This window comes from Pectinophora gossypiella, chromosome 14, assembly GCF_024362695.1.
Source record: "Pectinophora gossypiella chromosome 14, ilPecGoss1.1, whole genome shotgun sequence".
NCBI lineage: Eukaryota > Metazoa > Arthropoda > Insecta > Lepidoptera > Gelechiidae > Pectinophora > Pectinophora gossypiella.
The window spans coordinates 2,139,447-2,163,797 of NC_065417.1; the positions used below are offsets into that span (position 1 = coordinate 2,139,447).

General features: G+C 39.0%; 1 protein-coding gene and 1 long non-coding RNA gene across 2 annotated transcripts in view; both read right to left on the bottom strand.

Moving 5' to 3' along the window:
- Positions 1 to 24,351, bottom strand: part of LOC126372600 (uncharacterized) — a 209,997-nt gene that overhangs the window by 97,411 nt on the left and 88,235 nt on the right. The gene's annotated exons all lie outside the window — the stretch shown is intronic.
- LOC126372544 (transmembrane protein 64) overlaps positions 1 to 24,351 on the bottom strand; it is a 38,889-nt gene that overhangs the window by 7,105 nt on the left and 7,433 nt on the right. Inside the window, exons 2-3 of the mRNA XM_050018364.1 lie at positions 12,597 to 12,752; positions 1,092 to 1,278 (exon numbers count right to left, since the gene is read on the bottom strand). Of these exons, the coding sequence (XP_049874321.1) occupies positions 1,150 to 1,278; positions 12,597 to 12,752 (285 nt within the window). The 3' untranslated portion in view covers positions 1,092 to 1,149. The remainder of the gene's footprint in view (positions 1 to 1,091; positions 1,279 to 12,596; positions 12,753 to 24,351) is intronic.

Genomic DNA, 24,351 nt, shown 5'->3' on the forward strand with positions numbered 1-24,351 from the left:
TTCGATTGCTATCTATTTGAATTGAAAACGCTGTGGTTTGTATATTTAAGTATTAACATAGAATAAGGAATACTACGAGCTCTATCCAGTCTTTTCGATAACCGTCGAGATCATCGCGCCATCGTTTCCAGGGTCTACCATGTCTACGGTGTCCGTCCTGTGGTACCCACAACTGAAACTGAAAAGACTGGATAGAGCTCGCACAGAACCGGGATATTTGGAAAGACGTGGGGGAGGCCTTTGCTCAGCAGTGGGATCATACAGGCTAATGATAAGGAATACTACGGCAACTCTCCGCTCCCCACCAGCGGCTTAGCTAGGTTTACCTCACCCCCTGGGTCTTACTTTAGTCTTCAATCGTATGGGCGGCAGACGTACACACAGATGCGCGTGTACGATAACGTCCATGTGTAATGTCTGTTCTGTTCATGTGTTGTTGTAATGTCGTCCATGTGAAACGAGGTTGTTTGTATGAAGTGTCCGAGGTGTGGTGTTATGCTGTGCAGTTGGAGCTGCACGAGGTGGATACCGTGTCACGGCCCAGCTCAGCCGTAATTATTGAGATCATCAGCTATTTGTATTGCAGTACGTACCCTAGTCACATGGACTATAACCTGGAGCCTGACAGAGGGCAGCAGTGACTGTCAGTACTATTCAGAGACGGAGGACAGGAGTCCTAGAACGGCTTTGAAATAGACTAGTCTGAGCGCCATCCCACTCGCGTAAGACAGAGTACTGTGGGTGAAAGGCAAGAGGGAACACTCCACCAACCCGCATTGGAGCAGCGTGGTGGAATATCCTCCATACCCCCTCCGGTTGATTGAGGGGAGGCCTGTGCCCAGCAGTGGGACGTATATAGGCTGTTTATGTATGTATGGTCACGAGTACTAATATGTATACACTTTGCAACCATATCACATTAACTTTTTTGACAATTTAAACCGTAAGCCTCATTAAATGTCAATTAATATCATAGTGCGACAGGGTTCTAAAGTGGGTACATGATATTGCTCATGCTCATGACTGTATGTATGTATGGAGAATGTTATACCGGCAAGAACGTGGCTCTTAAATTAATGATGATGACGTACCCTAGCTGGAGCGGTCGTCGGAGACACTGTCCACGTCGGTGGACGCGCGCGCCGTCGGCTAGCTGATGCTGGAGCCGCTCGAGGTGGATATCGTCTCGCGGCCGAGCTCAGCCGCCATTATTGCGATCGTCAGCTCCTTCCGAGCCTTCTGCACCACCCATACCATGAGTGTTATGCCGATCAGGATCTGCAAAGGAATTGAGCCTATATTACCTCCAGACATGTCTATTATTTCCTGCAGACTGTCGCGGCAAGGCTGGACGTGGACGGTGCTATTATGCAGCACTGGACCCGCATCCAACTTGCCAAAGACACGAAATTATATAATTATTTAACTGATTAATTGTAATTTTTTACTAACATAGATAGATATAAGACTTTGTTACTAACAATTGCTATGGGAAAACACCCGAAATAAATGTTTTTTTTTTTTTTAATTTATTAGTTTTAACGGTTTTTAAAAAACAGTTTCCATGGCGACCGAAGGGAATTTCTAGTTAAGTACTTACATAAACAGCCTATATACGTCCCACTGCTGGGCACAGGCCTCCCCTAAATCAACCGGAGGGTCGTAAATATTATCTAAGTAGAATATCAAATGAGAAGGCGAATGATTCCCTCATTCCCAGTATTCTTACCAGTTGAGCTAATATACATACGTATATTAAATTCTTGTTGTCATGACAGTTAAAATCTTCCATAGGATTCCGAAGAAGATTTAAATATAAAAAAGTTTATAATTAACTCAAGAAAGTTCTTAATTGGGAAAAGTTTTTACACATTGCAAGAGTTTTTCTTATATGATAAATAGACTGTAAGTGTTGTTTTTGTTACATAGTTTTTAAAATTTTCATTAATTTTATTGATTAATTTTGTTTGTGTTTTGTTGTGATATCTTTTTTTTGTATTTCTGGCTTAATTCAGTTTCTTGTTATTTTTTCTTGTTTTTGCTTTAAGTAACCTTCGTAGTCGTACAATGGCGACTTATCTGATGCTAACGCGCATTCTGGTTATTCGTCAATCTAGGATATGGTTTATCATTTATGGATTGTTAAGGCTTCGTATCAACAAAACTGACTGCAGGTTTTTTGGTGACTATAGGCTCTACCTCTGCCCACCGTAGTTAGGGACTACTGGCGTGTGTTGTGTCTATATGTCTGTCTCACTGGCATAATGGTCTGTCTACAATAATTGGTTACCTCGTTAAGGTTAACGTAATTAGTCTGCGGGCAAGGTTGCTGAGTCAATTACTTATGCACGGGCGGCACGGGATCCGCGAATTATAGCGAGGGCTTTGGTCAATAGACACTGCGAATACTATCGACGTGGATAAACGCCGTACGTCTATTGGTCGAAACCATCGTACGACTCTGGTCGGCTTAGGGGACATCTCGTCCCAGTCTTAAACTGGGCCCAGTGACGAGTCGCGCGCGGCGCGAAACACGTGCAACGAGTGCATGTCACTGTAAACCCTGTGTCTGTGTTATCGTCCTTTGCTTAATCGGTTTATGTCATCTCCCTAGCACTATCCCGTTTTACACAGAATCTAACCTAACCTAACCTAACTTGAAGATTTGATAGGTCCGGTTTTTTTTCATAAGCGACTGCCTGTCTGACCGTCCAACCCGCGAAGGGAAAACACATACCTCCGAAAATTCATTTCTCGGGATGTGGGTTCCCCACGATGATTTTTTTCACCTCTGAGTACGTGACTCAATAATCATTTATGATCCAAACATGAATTCAAAAACAAATTCGACAACCATTGGTTTACGCCTGTGCTGGATTTGAACCTGCAACTGAGCTACCACTCTATATCGGTTTATGTGCGAGATTAATATTAGGAATAATATTTAGAATAACAACTTAGGCGACTCATTTAGTACTATATTATAAGCATGATAGCTAAACCTGCAAGATACGATGTTTATACAAGATAACACACCTCTGTTACAATAGTGATGATTCAAGTAGCACTCCGCCTTATCACAAAACGGAGACTAAAGATAATACCAGGTTTAAATATAGTCCTTGCCATGAAAGAAGCCTGCTGGTGATTCATTGGAAATTGTGAAAGATTTTGTTAGTTAGTAGTTTTATAAAAAAAGTTAGATGCAGTGGAGTAGCGAGGTGGAGTATGCTTCATACATCTCTGGTTGATTGAGGGGTACCTGTGCCCAGAAGTGGGACGTATATAGGCTGTTTATGTTATGTATGTATGTTAAAACTGACGAATCAAAGTGTAACTATGTTACCAACTGAATAAAGATAATTTTCAGTTTAGAGTTAATATGGAGTTTAGTATTTTTCCGGGTTACGCGTCGCAGTATGGCAATTGACATTCCTCTAATACTTATAGTTCGGCCATGATTGTAGGTGAGCGTTACTTATCAAGACAGTACGAAAGATTGCATTACGTATTGTGCTAGATAACGTTCAAGGTTCCAGTAATCTTGTACACAGACTTGAATACTCGCTCACCTTTGTCCAAGTTCAGATTGTATCTGTTAAGAGTAATACCTACTTACATAAGAACAGCGTTCGCTCTATCCTTTTTACAAGCAACACAATGGCCCCGATTCCTGCAGACACCTAATTTTACTTTAAGTCATACCTGTCATTTTCTTATACGCCGACAAGGAAAGGGACGGATGATTGGCAACTCTTAATTTTAGGTAGAATGAGTAAATGAATGAATAACCCGGGCGAATCAAAAGGTATCTCGCTGGTATGCAACATAATTCTGTCGGGTTATTATTATTGCAAATTTTTTAGACGGTTGTTTTAGATTTGTGCTTAAAATTGACGTGTGTTCCATAAATTTTATGCTTGTTGATTACCCGTCCCTTTCCTTTTATACTATAAGAAAATGACAGATATAACTTAAAATAAAATTAGATTGTGTTTGACAGGAATTAGCACCAGTATGACAATAAAATATCGATTTTTCCTTAAAGTAGGTAAGAGGTAGGTGACTTAACTTGTTGGGCTGCTAAAAACCGGACCTGTTTGGGACCGGATTGGGCTTCTGTAAAAAACCGGACCTGTCGAATCTTCAGGTTAGGCAAGCGAACCCTATGAAAAGCGGGGTAACGCTAGGGAGATGATGATATCTGCGAGCTATGGTGATAGCTGATATATGAACTGTATTACGATAAACGATAAATAAAAACCCAACAAGAACATTTTCATGTAAAATGTCACCAAGACGAGATCAAATCGATCGCAACGTCAGAAAGTTGTCAGATCTCATGTAGAGAGCTTCTAACTATACAAACCCTAAGTTTATAAACTCTATGTTACGCAATATACATACATATGAGGCATGCTCGTTAAAAAAATCGACGTTTCGAGAAAGGTAGGTTCGCTTTGCTGGTGTTGGCCGGGGCACTCCCGTGCCCCCAGATACTTAGCTTCCAAGAGAGTTTTATTCTACTTTCACCTAAATACAACATGGATCATAAGACGTATATAAAAAACAAAACCAAAAATTCAAAGCTATAAAATCTTCCATAAGAGGTTCGCAACAATATCCAAATATGAGTCCTTTCCTTTCTTATCCTATATTTTCCTTCCTTTTTTTTCTTTTGGAATTTTCTAAAGTGGCATTTCTACTTTAGAAGTTTGAGAAAGGATGAAGGATGATCATGTCTGAATGTTTCGTGTACACACACATATCGCACATCTAGTTCTTTAAAGACATAAATGTATTTTTTTAAATTTTACAGTAGATCGCTTTAACGATTTTTGTTTTGCCATATCTACGTTAATTACTAAGTTAACTCAATTTCAGATTTTTTGACATTTATGACTTAAGAACTAGATGTGCGATATTTAGATTTGATTTGATAAATTTTGAATGCGCTACTCACTTTTAAATGCTTCAAATCGTCAAAGAAAAAATACTTATTTGTTCAATATCTTACAAACGTAGGGTGTTGTTAAGTAGCGGTTATGAAACTTCAAAATTTTAATTTTATAGGAAATGAAGACAATTTGGTGATTGAATGCTACATTGCATGCAATTTGTTCTATCAAAGAACAGTGGTTTAAGTAGGGTGAACGACGATATAGGGATTTGTATTGTATTTGTAAAAGGTAACCCTTTACATCTAATATGAAAGCGAAAGGTCACTCACTGACTCACTTGTGTTACTATAGTAACACATGTATGTAACACATGAATGCATATTATGTCGTGGCCAGATCGTAGAATTGATCATTTCATGATGTGTTCGACCATTTCATGAAATGGTCATATTTCATGACACAAGAGACATTCGCGTTTTCCATGACGAGTTTTCGAGATGAGAACGAGTTCGGTCTCGACTGTCAATTGTTACATCCGTCACGTCAAGTTACGTCACGATAAAGTCTGGCTGGCTGGGAACATACTCGTAAGTGGAACGACTGTCGAACTCTGGTTGTAACCGGTGTTTACGGTACCTTTGCGTTTATACAGAGTGACAACTTTAAACTGAGAATACCCAACTCATTTTACGTCGAGCGATCACGAACCGGAGGTCCCGGGTGCAATTCCCGGTGGTGACAACATAGCATCGCGCTTGTATCCCCGAAGGGGTGGCCAGAGGTTTGTTTGAGAATGCTACACTGAGAAGAGCGTGGCTTTTTTTGTGACTTTATATAACATGGGATGGGAATATCGAAAATCACTCTGTAAGACTGTCCTTTGTTTGGTAAGGTTGCAGGTTTGAAGCACCTGATTGTCCAAAAAAAGAAAAAATCATGCTTCGAAGGACATCTTAAGCTGTTGGTCCCGGCTATTGCTCATAAAAACACTCCTACCGAACCGCACTGGAGCAGCGTGGAGTATGCTCCATGCCCTCTGGTGGATTGAGGGGAGGCCTGTGCCCAGTAGTGGGACGTATATAGGCTGTTTATGTTGTGTATGAATATTTATTTTGAAATTACTACGCGCCTTATTAGAACTGCGCATTATCTTGGAGTTTATCGTCCGTTGCTTCACAATTATAATCTGTTTATCTGTAAAATGCTCATGTCATGTAGGTCGTGAGGTACTTATAGACAACAACAAAATAACTATTCTTAGCATGTATTGTAGCAAGACAATATAACTGCCTAAAGATAGTATGGAAACAATTAGAATAATTTGTATTGGAATAGATGATGAAAACATGTGCCCATGACTCTTAGGTATACTTTTTGTACTGTGTTATAAAACTAGAATTTTTAGTGAATCCGTAATTACTCGTGTTTTTTCCATCCCCTTAGGGGGTGATAACATAATGTATTAAATACTTTATTGCACAAGCAGGGAAATACAAAAAACAAAACAAAAGTGAAATAGAATGAGAGTCAAACGTTCTACCAACGGGTCTACCAGGTTATTTTTTTTGACGTGACTTATTGCAGATTTGCCGCAGATGGCATTAACTAGTTGGCCGGACAAATGGGGAGCGCTGAAGGCTCTCACCCGGTACAACGTTTAAGACAACAGGCCTGAGGGTGCCCAGTTGGGCGCGAACCTCGGCTCAGGGCGTCGTCTGAGAGGAAAAATATTTGAAAGAATTTATTAATCGACCCTAGTGGATCGATAACGATAAGCGCTGAATGAGGGAAATCGTCGACCACGCCGGCGGGGTCGGTATCGGGGTCCTGAAGTGTTTGGTGTCGCGAACTGATTGGCTGCCTCTATGGCTAGAGTAATCGGGTCGTCGGGATCGTATATTACGTCCTTCGGACGCCGATACTTTTCAGTACCGTCCCTAAGCGGAATTGGTCTACCAGCGCTAATAAGCAAGCAATAATTATGAGACGTTGCATATGACGTGGTCCTTTACGTACTAATGTGATTAATTTACGGTCGATACATTCAAATTAAATGCTAGTGAAACACGTGTAGAATTAAGTAATTGCCTTGTGTCATAGCATTGTCAAGAGTACATTATATTTATGAATATGTATTTCAAGTCCAAGTATACATATGCACTTAAGGAAAATTAATTCCAATAGAAACACTGTTCTCTACAGGTTCTACTATATGAAAACTAGAATTAAATAAATTATAATCTGACCTTTATGTATACTAAAACTAAGGGAAAAAGAGGCAAATACTGAGAGTTATTGAGGACAGAATTTATTAAAAACATCATAGAATGGAAGTTACAAGGAAAGAGAGGAAGGGGAAGACCAAGAAGAGCTTACATGGTACAGAACACACACACACACACACACACACACACGCGCGCGCGCGCGCGCGCCAATAACCCGACAGAATTAAGTTGACAGCGCTCGACAGACAGATTGAAAATCAGAAGATTGCCTAAATCGCCCGGGTTATTCGTTCATTTTAAAATTAACAGCAGTCTGTCGAGTATGTAGGTATGTATTAAAACACCAGTGCTAGGATGACGACTGATTTATTCCACACAAGTAACTACCGACAATCATATTATTTACAAATACCCACAACCCCCTTTATAAATTAAAATTAAATTAACAGAGCTTAATGTATAACATGCTTTTTTTTTTATTGTTGACTTTCCTTTATATAATTTTAAAGTTTAATTTCAATAAATCATCACAAAATCAATATATTATTAGACCGATAGGTACCTGAAACCTTATACATTTTATAAGGAGGTACATGTATTATATTTTATAATATTGCATGAATCTGGTTATGAATTTATTCTTTACTGATACTGAAAAAGTATTGTTAAGATACTTTTATAATTAAAGTGTTAAACTTATATCTAGTTAATCAAATAGTAATCATTCAATGATACTATCGGTATGTTGTTTTTTTTTATGATTCATATTTGTTATATTTAAACAATACATACTACATCTACATAGTATATGTAAATTTCATGTAGGATACATAATCTACTTTTTTATCCACTGCTAATTAAGTGATTATAGTTTTATTTTTTATCTGTTCTGTAGATGGCTAATAAATAATTACTCTTTGAACAAAATACATTTTAAATTAATTTCCTATATTTAAAAAAAACAACAAATCAACTTCAACTTTAGTGTACATCTTAAAGGTAAGTACCTACGTAATTCTTATTTTATATGTATAATATATATCATTTTAATTTGTTCCATTTATTTTGTAAATATATATATATATTTTTACTATTTGTTACTTACACCTTAATTTATTTCATGTTTCTACTAATAACATTGTTTTCTTTTGCAGACTCAAAACGCCGAATAGCCCCACCGATCAGGTTGTCTCAGTGTCCTGCCAGAACGTGAAAATTGAGGTTGAGATACACTTGACAATGGTATATTATTATTATTACTACCGGATGGAGATTGTAAACGACCACCGGTACTGTATGTTGGTTCCTCATCCGGGACAGTGATATCATCGTATGGCAATACATTATCTCTTTCTGTACAATTTTGTTTATTTATATATTGTCCCCTATCAATATTAAGATGTCTACGATTTCGAACTAGTGTTCCACCGTCCACTAGCTTCACCAAATATGAACGTTTTCCGACCAGTCCATTTACTATCGCCCTTACCCACTGCTTATTTACTCTGACTCGCACTTGTTGACCTATACTTAGAGGCAGCATATCCATTGCTCCTTTATCATAATATTTCTTCTGTTTTTGCTGGCGATTATCTAAATGTAATCTTATATTTTTGTGAATTTTAGGTTTTAACATTTTTGGATTACAAGGTATTATAGTTCTCATTTTTCTATTATTCAACAACTCTGCAGGAGAAGGTATATCCCTGCTGATAGGTGTATTTTCGTATAACAGCAACGCTAGTCTGAAGTCAGTATTATCATGTTGTGTCTTTTTCATTATATTTTTAATAGTTTGAATCGCCCTCTCAACTTGTCCGTTTGATTGCGCGTATCGCGGTGATGACGTAACATGCATAAAGTTCCACTGTTTTGAGAATTGTTTAAAATGTTCAGAACAATATTCCGGGCCGTTATCTGACATTACTATGTCTGGAATGCCTTGTCTTGAAAATATGACTTTCATCTGATCAATGACGTCTTCACTACGTAAAGAATGCAGTTTTACAACTTCGATAAATTTGCTGTAGTAGTCTATTACTATTAAATACTTTTCGCCTTTGTAATGAAAAGTATCTGTACCAACCTTCGACCATGCTCTGTTTGGTATATCATGTGGAATCATTTTCTCCTTTGCGTTCGCATTTTTAAAAGTTATGCACGCTTGGCACTTACTTATGTAATCTTCTAATTGACTATTAATATTTGGCCAAAACATGCATTCTCTCACTCGTAACTTACACTTTTCTAAACCCAAATGTCCTACATGTACTTTCTTCAGCATTTCAGAACGCATTGCTTTTGGAATAACAACTCGACTGCCTCTCCATACTAAGCCATATGATTTAGTTAGCTCATCTTTATATGACCAATAGGCAGTCACCTCATCTGGTAATAAATTTTTATGTTCGGGCCATCCCTTATCTATGTATGTTATAACCATCTGAAGTTGATTATCATTCTGCGTACACTTTTGTAAATGTACAAAGTGTGTATCAGTGAGAGGATTGCACGTAGTAACAGCACACACTTGCGCCAGCGCATCGAAGTGATCACGCGTCTCGGGATCGCGATAACAAACCGGTTCCGGGGCCCTTGATAGCGCGTCCGCAATAAACAAATACTTGCCCGGCTTGTATACTAATTTAAATGAGTAAAGCTGTAATCGTAATAGCATCCTTTGTAATCTAGCTGGTGCACAGGCTATAGGTTTACTAATAATATTTATTAGTGGTTTATGATCTGTTTCTATGATGACATCTGATTTGCCATAAATGTAAGAATAAAACTTTTCGCATGCGAATACACAGGCCAATAACTCCTTTTCTATTTGCGCGTAGTTTTGTTCTGCATTTGTCAGTGACCTTGACGCGTAGCTGACGGGTAAATTATCCTGCAGTAAACATGCACCCAATCCATTTTTACTGGCATCGACCGACAGTACTACCGGTTTTTCTACAACATAATATTGTAATACTGGTACTGTTGTAAGACATTTTTGTAAATTTTCGAATGATTTCTGATGGTCTGCTGTCCAATGCCATTCTACGTCCTTTTTTATTAAGTCTCTTAATGTGTGCGTTTTCTCTGCTAAATTAGGCACAAACCTACCAACATAATTAACAAGACCTAGGAATCTTTCTAATTCTTTGTTGGATTCTGGAACCTTCATATTTTTTATAGCTGATGTGTGTGACTCATCTGGATAAATCCCATTCTGTGTAATTTTATGACCAAGGTACTTAATTTCTTTCAATGCAAACTTGCATTTTTCTTTATTTAATTTCAAATTTTTTGTTCTACATCGGTCCAAAACTTTTTTTAGTCTGTAATCATGTTCCTGTTTTGTTTTCCCATACACCAACAAGTCATCTACAAACAAACATACTCCTTCCAAATCATCGAAATGCTCATACATTTTTTTATGAAACACTTCTGAGGCTGATTTTATACCATATGGCAAACGTAAAAATTTATACCTTCCAAACGCAGTGTTGAAAGTACACAAGTTAGTGCTGTCGGTGTGTAATTTTAGTTGCCAGAAACCATTTTTTGCATCCAATGTACTAAAATATTTGGATCCTGCCAGATTAGCAGTAATTTCATCTATTGTTGGCAAATGAAAATGTTCTCGCTTTATAGCTTTGTTTAGATCTTTCGGATCTAAACAAATTCTTAGATCCCCATTTGGCTTTCGTACCACCGTCATGCTATTCACCCAGTCGCTCGGCCCTTCCACTTTCGAAATAATCCCCTGCTTCTCCATATCTTGTAACTTTTTGTTTAAGCTGTCTTTAATAGCCAATGGTAATTTTCGTGGCGCATGTACTACAGGACGAACTGTTTCGTCAAGTCCAATCTTATATTCACCTGGCAAACAACCTACACCTTCAAAAATATCCGCATACTCTTTTAATATTTTCTTTTTATTTTCACTGTTTTCTATTTCACTTTTTACTGCCAACGTTAATTTAATTAAATTTAGTTCTTGACAGGAATGACATCCCAATATTGGAGGGAGGGGATTGGGGAGGGAATCATCCGTCCCTTTACTTTTCGCGCGGATATGAAAATGACGGGTATAACTTAAAATAAAATTAGGAGGTATTTTCAGGAATCAGGGCCATTCTATTTTCAAATTTTAAATCTAAAATATTTTTTAAATTGTTTCAGAGAGCAGAGCAGACAAACTGTTTGTAGGTATTGACGTTTATATTCGGTGCTTGTGTAACAATGGCGTCTCGCCGTCTGCACGGTACATGCTGATGTCTATCGCAGATTGCGTCTTATTCCTGGAAATTTTGGAATTCCAGAAGGTACCTAACCTGCTACAGAAACACAACAAACTGAAAAAAACACACTGTCTGTCCCATCAAAGTACCTAACCCTATTGTGATATTTCGTCGCTGATATTAAAAAATAAAATAAACATAGTTTATTTCGGACAAAGTCCATAGAATGTTAGTATACAAACGACTTATAAACTAGTGTTAGTAAGACATTATTCGGCCGATCATAAATACAAACTTATAAAGTGTGAAGCTCCATCCACCTTTTTAGAAGGGGGAGTCCCACCTATCACATAACGTCTTCTGGATACTGTTGGGGCTGGCTCGAATTCGCGATATATATTTGGTGATATTGTTATTGTTGTTATCTGAAATTTTTGGCGAAACCGCTTTGCACCTTTTGCTATTGTCAATAAGACAAGTTATTTTAGCAAAAAAATGCAGATACGTCAGTTTGTAAAATCAGCCACGATTTATGTAAGAATATGACGTAAATGAACAAGGATAAAAAGTTTAGGTTACCTACACCTACACCTACTTACCTACCCATACCTACTGGTTTATTATGTGAACTGTTCTGACGTCTTACGAACGAAGGAACGAAGTTCGAAATGTCATCCTATTTTTAATCGTTGATTTTGTTTCTGAAAGAACTTATGTCCTGCGATATTATGTACCTAATAACATTTTTGTACAATAAAATATTACATACAATCTCTCTCTCTATTTAAGAGCTGCGCTCTTGTCGGTGGAGTAACCGCCATTCCTCTCTTCTTCCCGCCAAAACCTTCACCTCCCGATACGACACGACCTGCACCTTCTCTTTTATTTGTTTCATAAATGTTATCCTAGGTCTACCCCTTCCTCTCTTCCCTTCAATGCCGGACGTAAAATCGACTTGTAGTTTTTGATGCCGATTCGAGCCATGACAACTGGAGAGACGTCGCGTCACCACAGAATAAGGAATAATACTACGTATAGAACGGCAACTCTCCGCTCCCCACCAGAGGCTGAGCTAGGTTTATCTCACCCCCCCCCCCCCCCTGGGTCTTACTTTAGTCTTTAATCGTATGGGCGTCAGACGTCACACACACAGATACGCGTGTACGATATCGTTGTGTAGTGTCTGTGTAAAACGAGGTTTTTTGTCCGGGGCGTGACCTCACAATGCGGGCGCTTACCTGAAAGGCGAATACGATGTACCCTGTGACATGGGACTCGTGCAGCACGTCGTGCATGGACCGCAGCGTGGAGCCAAGGTACACGTTGATGAGCTGCGCCGGCAGCAGCCCCAGCAGCGTCGCCAGGTGGTACCCGCAGCCGCGGACGTCGCTCACCTGAGAAATAAAAGAAAACATAAAGCATAATGTGAGAAAGATTTAAACATAAAACATAAACAAAAAAAAGTTTAAAATTATTTTAAGAAAATTCCTAATTGAGAAAAGTTTTCACACACTGCAAGAGTTTTTCTTATACGATAAATATACTAAGTGTTGTAGGTTTTGTTATAAATACTTTTTCAGATTTTCATAGTTATTTTTTGATTAATTTTGTTTAATGTTAAGTACTTATTTTTTTTTATTTCTGGCTTAATTTAGTTTTTTGTTCATTTTTCGTTTTTGCTATACCCTACCGGTTCCATACGTGGTACTATAATATGTATAACAACTGTTTACCATATGGTGTGCAATAAATACTTTGACTTTGAAACTACACTGATGGATGAGACTTGCAACTTGACTTGTAATGAAACATAACAATATAAGCTTGGGTTACCAAATGGGTAGCCTGAGGTACATCCATCGCAAAATGGAATAAAGGTTTCTTGTTTTTATAGCACTCATTCGTGCGAAATTCTTTCCCGGCGTCAGCTTAATGACGATACATAGATCGAAAGAGCTCGGTGGCGCAGCGGTTAACGCGCTCGGTCTGCGATTGTAGAAGTAAAGCAACTTTCGCAAAGGCCGGTCATTGGATGGGTGACCTCAAAATAAAGTTTTCATCTCGAGCTCCTCCGTGCTTCGGAAGGCACGTTAAGCCGTTGGTCCCGGCTGCATTAGCAGTCGTTAATAACCATCAATCCGCACTGGGCCCGCGTGATGGTTTAAGGCCCGATCTCCCTACCCATCCATAGGGAAGGCCCGTGCCCCAGCAGTGGGGACGTTAATGGGCTGATGATGATGATGAGTCAGAAAGGATTCCGCATGGACAGGAGGAGGACCCGGTGTAGTGGTTAACACGCTCGTCCCGGCTTGACAAGAACTACGGGTTCAAGTCCCGTCCGAGTCAGATATTTTTCCGATTTAATTTTCTCTTTGGAATAAGTACCCACGCTTTACCGACCTATCTGTTAGACCAACGTGATAGGTAAGCCGTCTATTGTGGTCGAGCCAACTAAGTTAGTGAAAACTGTCATCATCAGCCGTACGAAGCGCGACCACTACTGGGCATAGGCCTCCCCCAAAGGGGGGGTTTGGACCATAAGCCCACCGCGCTGGTCCAGTGCGTGTTGGTGGGTCGCCAGAGCCTCTTTCGTTGAACAGCAGAATATACCGCGTGCAGGCGAGGTTGGCTTGGGCTCCGAAAGGTGTCATTTGGAGCCCCGTACAAAACTGTAACTGTGTGAAAACTGTATTTAAGATAATTTAAAATGCTGAGATTCGAACTGTGACGTCACAGTGCGAGTCAACCGTTCTTCCAGGGCTACCACGGCTTTAGAAAATGACAGCTAAAACTTAAAATATAATTAGGTGTCTGCAGAAATCAGGACAGTTATTTGCCTTAAATCGTTACCAACAAGAGTTATTATTACACTACCTATACTTAAGCTGTACAAAAACTTTTACATTTTTTTTTTCATTTCCTCACCTTATGGTTGTCTGGAAGAAATCGCTTTAAGCGATAAGACCGCCATTAGCCATTTACTTAGTTAAGAGTCTTTTTGTAATTATTTATTTTTATTTTGGTGCAATAAAGTGTATTTGTATTGTATTGTAAACTTTCTATAAAAAAATATCCTTCAACCATTTTTTGCATAGAAACAAATGTGGTAAAGATTACTTATATAATCCTGCGCAAAGTAAAGATGGAGCTAAATCTGTTATCTGTTGTTACGGAAGCGATGTGAAGTGTGAAGGCCAGGTTCAGATACGGTTAGATGATTAGGTACGAACCGTTGCGAAATGTAGCTAGTATTTAAATTAAAAACGAAAAAAAAAACTCCGCAACCCTAACTATTCTGAGGATTAATTTAAATCAGTGGATCTAAACTAATTTGATTAGATTTAAAAAAAAAAACTTTAGGGTTGCCAAGTTTTTTTGGGAACCACTGTTCCCAAAGGTAAATTTTTTTGGAGGAAAATGTAAGGGATGGTTGTATTACACTAAATATACTCCTTTGCCTACCACTTCGGGGATAGAGGCGTGATGCTATGTTGAATCATGTCATATTCTAGTTTTGTAGTACCATATTACGCGTATAGAACGGACACTCTCCTCTCCGCCCCCGCATTAATAGGTATCGGGCGCCGATATAGATTGCCTCACCCCCTCGCTGGGTCTCACTTTAGTCATAGAATAAGGAATAATACTATGCACAGAACGGACACTCTCCTCTCCCCACCAGCAGCTGAGCTAGGTTTATCTCACCCTCACTAAATCATCATCATCACCAGCCCATTCTGCTGGGGCACGGGCCTTCCCTATGGATGGATAGGGAGAACGGGTTTTAAACCACCACGCGGGTCCAGTGCTGATTGGTGGTTATTAACGACTGCTAATGCAGCCGGGACCAACGGCTTAACGTGCCTTCCGAAGCACGGAGGAGCTCGAGATGAAAACTTTTTATTTTTTTTGTGGTCACCCATCCTATGACCGGCCTTTGCGAAAGTTGCTTAACTTCAACAATCGCAGATCGAGCGCGTTTACCGCTGTGCCACCGAGCTCCTCCCCCTCACTAAATATCAAACGAGAATTATTTTTTTTTGCCTCTGCCATTAGATTAGGTACTTTTTAAATAATTATGTACCTTGAGTAACGAGATAATAAGTAATTATCACGTTAAATCTGAACAGCGCCATCTATATTGTTTTATGGGACGTAGACTATAAAGACCCACACTATACATTAGAATGCACTAACACGCTACTACTATTAATATGTTTCTACAAAATTTTCCTGTACCCAAAGGTTTCCCGGAAGAAATCGCTGCATGAGCAATAACGCCACCTGTTGTGCCTTTCTGTATCTGTTGTCGTTATTTCTGTATCTTGTGTACATTCTGCTCAATAAAGTATTTAATCTATCTAGTAGAAAGTACCTAGAGTATATTTTATACGTCTGGTAAAGGCGCCTGGCTGGCTGGCGCGACTAACCCACACCAGTCGTAGTATTCAAGTTGCAAATCCAGTCCCAAGGTCGTGTCATTACCAGAGACCGGTATATTTGCATGCCCTTCAAACAAGTATAAGCGTACACCGATTTTATGACCGGCCGTGAGGTGGTTGATCCTGGGTTCGATCAACAAATATCTTGGCTACGGCACAATTCGGACATAACATAATAAACTCGCGACTATATCCCTAGCGGGGTAGTCAGACACATCTATCGTAATATGAACTAATTACCCACACCTCACCGAGCTTTCTGTTAGATCAACGTAGGTGGTGATCCCGGACATACATACATAAACAGCCTATATACGTCCCACTGCTGGGCACAGGCCTCCCCTCAATCAACCGGAGGGGGTATGGAGCATACTCCACCTCGCTGCTCCACTGCGGGTTGGTGGAGGTGTTTTTACGGCTAATAGCCGGGACCAACGGCTTAACTTGCCCTCCGAAGCACGGAATCATCTTACTTTTTCGGACAATCAGGTGATTCAAGCCTGAAAACTCCTTACCAAACAAAGGACAGTCTCACAAAGCGATTTCGACAATGTCCCCATCGGGAATCGAAACCGGACCTCCAGATCGTGAGCCTAACGCTCTAACCACTAGACCACGGAGGCTGTCGAAATATTTTTCTTACCGTGTGCCGCGTAACGCGTAAGTGTGAGCGAGACAGAAAGTGACGGCAGAAGGTGGGTACTGACTGGTGTTAGGAGGCGTAATGTAAAGTGTTATACAGCGAGGGTTCGTGCTATCAGTATAGGGAAATAAGGCGCTCGTAGCCAGCATCAACACTTATTTTAAGCACATGACGTAACATATCATGCTCGCTGCGAATGGTACAATACGCCTCGTAACACCGGTCAGTACCCACCTTTACATTTACACTAAAACACACCCCGGACATTTCGTACAAAACATCTTGTTTTACACAGACACTACACATTGACGCTATCGTACACGCGCATCTGTGTGTGGGACGTCTGATGCCCATACGTTTGAAGACTAAGGCCCACCCCGGACACTTCATACAAACAACCACGTTACAGACAACACACACTGACGTTTCGTACACGCGCATCTGTGTGTGTGACGTCTGCCTCCATACGATTCAAATCTAAACTACGTTCGAGGGGGGTGAGGTGAACCTAGCCCAGACGATGGTGGGGAGCGGAGAGTTGCCGTTCTGTTCCTTATTCTATGCTATAAGTAGTATTATTCTATTTTGTTTGATAGTATTATTATTTTATTTCTATTTATTATCAGTAGTATTTTAAACGTAGTATTATTCCTTATTCTATGACTAAAGTAAGACCGAGGGGGGGGGGGGGAGGTAAACCTAGATCAGCCGCTGGTGTGGAGCGAAGAGTTGCCGTTCTGTTCCTTATTCTATGCTTTAAGTAGTAATACTCCATCACACCATTTAATTGTTATTTGGTGGAAATTTTACTTCCGACCAGCGTAATACATTTCGGAATCTACAAGTTGAAGGTCAAGGTCGCAGCCAAGGGTAGTTTCAGTGGTTTTGTATCACACTCGTATAAAAACACATTTATAGTTTTATAACATAACATAAACTCACGACTATATACCAATTGGGGTAGTCAGTACATCCTTCGCATCCAAGATGAACTCAGTAGGTACCCACACCTCAACGAGCTTTCTGTTAGACTAACGGGACAGGTGGTGAGCCGTATCGCCGTCTACATAACAACACAGGATAAGTCTGTTACTAACAAATTTGCGGCACTTGTAATCTGATTTAAATAAATAATATGTATAAAAGTGGTCGAGCCGACCGTGTTAGTGAAAACTGCACTTAAATTAATAAATCATTGGTGCAAATCCGGTACTGGTGTTCGAACCGGCGCACCCCGTTTGAGAAGCAAGCCGGTCGACCACAGAACCACAGGGTTTCATTATATTCCATATTTATAAAAACATAAACCCTACCTAAGCAGAATTTCCACTTTAATAAGCTTTCAAACACGAAACTGGTACGGAGGCTAATTAACATTTGTCAAGATCGCAGTTAGCCTGTGAGCAGTTATTTTTAAGAACCCACTTGCCCTTTAAACGGCAGTCACGCACGGGTACTTTGTAAAAGAACGGTGGTACAAATCGCGAACACAATTGAATGGCTTTTATTTTGTAGAAACGGAGAATTAGCAGTGAGAAAATAGGTAATTAATAATTATCATATTAAAAGTGAACAACGCCATCTATCGTGTTTTTGGGGAACGACGATTGGAAAGTCCCCCATTGAATATATTACTTTTAGAAGCAAAATTATACAGGGTGTTAGTGACACCGTAACGAAAACTTTGAGGGGCGATTGAGGCCAAGATTCTGAGTTGATGTCAAGTGGAATTTTCCATCGCAAAAGTATAGAATTGGAAAAAAATTCATAAAAATTAAAAACAGATCATGAATTTTGCGACGAAAAATTCCACTTGATATTAACTCAGAATCATAGTCTGAATCATCCCCCCGAGTATTCGTTACGATGTCACTAACACCCTGTATAATTATAGACGGGAGTTGCCTCTGACTAGGAATTCGTATCAAAAGTGGCTACAAGTTGTCTTCTAACCTATGTCACTTTGGTGCCTTATCGCGTAAGTGCGAGTGAGACAGACAATCCGCGCGCACTCCGTGTCCTTTCTGTACCTACGTATTATTCTCTGTTCTACCCCCTCCGGTTGATTGAGGGGAGGCCTTTGCCCAGCAGTGGGACGTATATAGGCTGTTTATGTATGTATGCTGCAACTATAGATAGCTAGCTTATGTATTGCACATTTATTTATTTATAGACTTTTATCAGACATAGAAGATACATTTTAAAGTTTTTCCTTAATCTGCGATCAAATCAAATCAAAATCAAATCAAATCAATCAATTTATTTGCGAGAACACATAGAATACAAAAAAGGTGGTAAAATAATTTAAATAACAATGTTGTGATGTGTTCGGCCTGCATGCAGGCGTACAAATATACATAAAAATATAAAAAAAAATAAAGAAATGGTACATTGAAAGAAAATTATTGAAAATATACTTATTATTAAAAATAGACAAAATTTAATTATTTTTATGTTCAAAATATTCCTTCAAATTATAGTAACATTCAATAACCAATCTACAATAACCAATCTGTGTGCCTTCGGGCAAATGCCTTCCCCATTTCACTCCATTCTTTTTTGTTATGCACGATGTATTGCACATATACACTATCAATAGAAGCTTTATTTCGCCTACTTTATGGCATAGACTCCTCTCTTTTGTGACATCGTCCTTGTATTTTAACAAGCGAAAGAAATCGAAACACTAACAATGCAGCATAGTAAAAGTGTAACGACTTTAAAAGGTCATGTACGCATGCGGTATACAAATCCATACTAATTTGAATACTTGTTACAAATTCGAAAATAAGTCTGTCTGCTGCCTTTTCACGCCTAAACCGCTGAACTGATTTAAATGAAATTCGGTATGTCGATATTTTAAGATACAGTAAAGAACATATAACGAATAACTGAGGGGATGATTCAGACCGTGATTCTGAGTTAATATCAAGTGGAATTTTCCGTCGCAAAATTCATGATAATTTTTCAGTTTTTTTAAATTATTTTCAATTCCATATTTTTGCGATGAAAAATTCAACTTGATATTAAATCAGAATAATGAGCTGAATCATCCCTCTTAGTATTGGTTACGATGTCACTTACACCCCATACAAGTAGGTATGGGTATTAGTGACACAGTAACGAATACTGAGCGGGATGGATCAGACCATGATTCTGAGTTGATATCAAGTGGAATTTCCTGTAGGAAAATTCATGAAATTTTGTGTTTTTTTTTTAATTATTTTTCGTTGCGACGGAAAATTCCACTTGATATCAACTCAGAATCATGGTCTGCATCATCCCTTAAAGATTTAGTTACGATGTCACTAACACCCTGTATCTTACATGCTAACGGTTGATCAGCCTGTCCTTATCCCACTCTAGGTGGAGTCGGCACAACATGTATTCCTCTTCCATTCATTTCAGTCAGTCGTTCAGTCGTTCGTTCAGTCATTCAGTCGGTCAGTCAGTCGTCATCTCGGTACTCACATAGGCCAACCATAACATAAAATAAAGTTAAACAGAATAACATTCGCCGCGAGATGCGCAGACGTCGATGAATTGGGTCGGTTTATATCTGTCATAGGACGGGTACAATAGTTTAATTTAGTAGCGCTCGTCAATTGGAAGCGATCGTAATAGTTGTGCAATAATCCTTGACAACGACTTTGGATGTATGAAGATGCTATTAGTAAGTGTTTAGTGTGTGTTGTTAGACTTGTGTAAAGGTGGGTACTCACTGATGTTACGAGGCGTGTTACACAGCGAGCGTTCGTGCTGTCAGTGCAGGGAAATAAGGCGCTCGTAGCAAGCATCAACACATGACGTATCCAGGGTTCGAAATTATCAAGATAATTATGTTTATCAAAATAATTCGCTGGCCTCAGTGACTGAACTTTTGCTCATTGACTGTACATTGTATTGCATTTTCCCTGTAACCGTTGGATTTACCGCGTAGGGTTTACCCTGTCTGATTCGATACAGTTTATGATTCAACAAATTAGTCGATTAACTCATGAAGGCCATGTGACGAATGTAAGCTTCGGCTCAGACTCGAATAAGTGAGAATAAAATGATATAATACAAAGTAAATATGTGTATGTGTGTGTGCGTGCGTTCGTGCATGCGTGCGTTCGTGCATGCGTGCGTTCGTGCATGCATGCGTTCGTGTATGTGTGTGTCATAGACCTCAGAACCCGCATGAGAAAAGAAGAAGAATACGACACATATATAAATTGACGCCTGTAGTCCTTAATGGGGTGATCAGAGCCAAAAGTTATCAGAGTATCTAAGATGTGATTAACCGTCTGGTGATGTCGGTTTTTACGACATGCTTCTGTTTTTTATTCGCTCCCAATTAAGCGTCTGTCTATAATTCATTGTCCAATGTCTGATAAATAATAATTTCAGCTTATGACAGCGGATTGAAATTACCAGAATAAGGCGATAAATGTTTAAAAATAAATATATTTAGCAGTAGGTGTTATAAAAAAAAGTAAATGTTTATACAGAACATGTCATGTCGTTCAGTCATGCCAAACTGTTACTTCGTTCATAGTTTACTAATAAAATGTTTGCTTTTCTGCGCGCGCGCAACGCACATGAAACGCGTCTAAATATATCCAACTTGTTTATCGCATAAAGTTTACACAGTATCGCGTACACCAGAGAAATATTTTTGCAAAAAAGAAAACTATGACTTAGACGTCTAAAAAAGCCACATCAATTCATCTATTGACATTTGCGCATATAAAAGTAAGTGCGCAGTGTCAACTAATATCAAATAGCATTATTACTTTTTAGATGAATTCCTTCAATGTTGACTTTTTAACCCCCTCCCCCGTTATTTCTTTCTAGATTTTTATATGGAGTGTCCGGCCTGTAACCCATAGCCAATCGAATAGACAAATTTGAATCTAACTGTAGTCAATTTAGAACTGTTTTTAATACCATACAATACATTAATACACATCTTTAATAAAGGTAGAGTCCGCAACTCGATCTAGTCTCTATTGAATAAGTCATAACAGTAAATTCAGCGAGACATTTGAAGGGAAACCCCGCAAAGTGAATAAACACATGAGGGGAGTTGTGTCATACATATTAATATCAGTGTTGCCAGTGTATGTAAGGAAAGACCTTGGCGATAAACATGAATTTTGAAAGAAACTTCCTCGGATTAGTAACGTGAAACTCGACCAAGGTTGTACAACCTAAGTGTCCTTAAAGGTAAATGAATACATAGAAAAACTCATGCCTATTTCGCACCGGGGTAAGCAGAGACTATGGAATTCCATTTGCTTCGATCCTGACATACTTTTCTTGCTTCCTTGCTTCCCGGTGGGTTCGATTCCCAGTGGGGACATATCACGAAAATTACTTTGTGGTCCCTAGTTTGGTTAGGATATTACAGGCTGATCAACTGATTGACCGAAAGTAAGATGATTCGTACTTGGGAAGGCATGTTAGACTGTTGGTCCCGGTTACTATTTACTGATGTAAGTGAGTAATCGTTACATGAGCCATGTCAGGGGCCTTTGGAGGCTCAATCATAACCCTGACACCAGGGTTGATGAAGCTGGTATTCCACTTCATAACCCACACGATAAGAAGAAGATTACATTATTGTATTTAATGTGACATATTGTAGATTTGACACAGATGGCTTTAACTACTTGGCCGGCCAAATGGGGAGCGCTGAGAGCTCTCACCCGGTACTAAATTTAAGACAACAGGCCTGAGGGTGCCCGGTTGGGGCGAATCTCCGCTCAGATGATGCTATGTTATGAGTAATGTCTTGTTAATTATAAAAAAAAACTTCTACACGTTAGTAGCTCTGTCTAGTTCCCAAGACACACAATTTCTAGTTTTATCTCAGTGAAAGTTAGCACTAGTAGATATGGAAACAATGGACCTGTAAAGATTACTGTAGGAATAATGATACTGAGAAGAAACGTACGGTCACGAGCATTATGTATACACTTTGGTACCATGTCACATTAACTTTTTTGACAAATTGAACTGTAAGTCTCACAAAATGTCAAATATGTTAGTGCGACAGAGTTCTAAAGTGCGTACATCATATTGCTCATGACTGTACTTGTAAATATACCCTCGTAAAACGTCAAGAGCCATGGTAACCTAGTTGGAAGAACGTGTGACTCTCACTGTGAGGTTGCAGGTTCAAATCCCAGCACGGACCGAAACCAATGGTTTCCGAATTTGTTTTCTGTTTGCAGGAGTAATCGTGAAAGAGAGTGGGGTGGCACCAGCGACAGCGGTTCTCATACAGAATGCGCATTAGGGCCTTTCCAACCTCAACGTCATAGAAAAACAAAATGTCACACTTATTATTACATTTTTTTTTAATAAAATTCATAAGTTAAATAAAAAAAAATGAAAAAGCTTTTTGTCACCTTTAGATCTGTCTTAATTTAGTAATTAGAATTTTATAATTTATCTATGACCTAGGAAACTACCCAATTACGTTGCTACCTATATTGCTTCACTTTCTTTTGATCAGAGTAATAATGGGTGGAAGATGTAATTGTGCCTGTGTTTAATACTCGTAAAAAAGGGTCATCATTTATACCCAAAAAGAAAGATAAAAGATGCATATGTCTGTACAAAAATCTGTACAGAGCCATCTATTTTGTTTTTGAGGAACGAAGCCTGAAAAATTATTAAGAGTCGTAAGGCTGCCTGCACGGCTTGGTCTTTGCCTGTTCTCAAGGGGATAAACAAATAAAAAAAAAAACAAAATTAAAAATCGATTATTTTCAACGGAGATCCTTGAATCTCATATTTCTACCTCTTTTTCCAAGCCAAACCCCGCCTATAATCGCATAAATAGTAACGTATTTCCCCGATTGAAACTCGTGATCAAGTCGTTGAAATCGATTACTCGGCGCTGAGTGAAACGTCAACATAGGAGGAAAACATCATCACTACGAGGCACATGCTCTTACTTAACACAAACAAACGTGGGCAAATCGATTTCTATTTCGATACTCTGATATTCTCATCGAATCTTATTGGCTCTTAGTGGCTTTAGTCGGTACTAGCTTTCTACCCGCGACTTTATCCACATGGTCTTCGAAATATTCTATTTATTTTACACCAAATCTTACTCACCCATCACCTTGTGCAACAGTACCCACCTAATTTGTCTGCCTCATTTTGTCATTGTTATTATGTACATTATATCCGCTCTCATTATTTTTTTGTACATTATATCCGCTCTCATTATTTTATAATATATATTTTGATTTGTCAAACTTTTTAATTGGCTGTATAAGTATGTATTCTTAAGTTGTTAATATTGTAGTTTTATGCTGTAAAGTTTGCAATAAACGATAAAATAAATAAATAAATTTTCTCCATCCCCTTTTATCCCTTTAGGGGTGATTTCCGGCATAAAAACTATCCTTTCATCCACCACCTATCACTTTTGGTACTTCACAAGTTTTTGGTACTTAGTTCACCTCGCGTTCGATGTATCTGTGTCTACCCCAATTGGGATATAGTCGTGTGCTTACCTATGTGTGATGCTAATATAATTAAGGTCATAATCTTCAAACATAAACAGCCAGTAAAGTCCCAGTGCTGGGCACAGGCCTCCTCTCAATCAACCAGAGAGGATATAAAGTTCCGCTGCGGATACCAAATTTCATCGAAATCGGTACAGCAGTTTAAACGTGAATAGGACAGACATTCGCCAGATAATGAAGTAATTAAAAACACACAGGTATTCCCAATCAACTATTGCAATCGCAGTAGCTAGATATAAAATCGTGCGATTGATTCAGAATGAGGCGGATTGTTATGGCTCATTATTTTTTAACGCGTCTATAATGTTGCGCATGGCACTGGCACGAACACCACGTGCCATAAAAAATAGGGTTCCGTTTTCCTGCCTATTCTAGG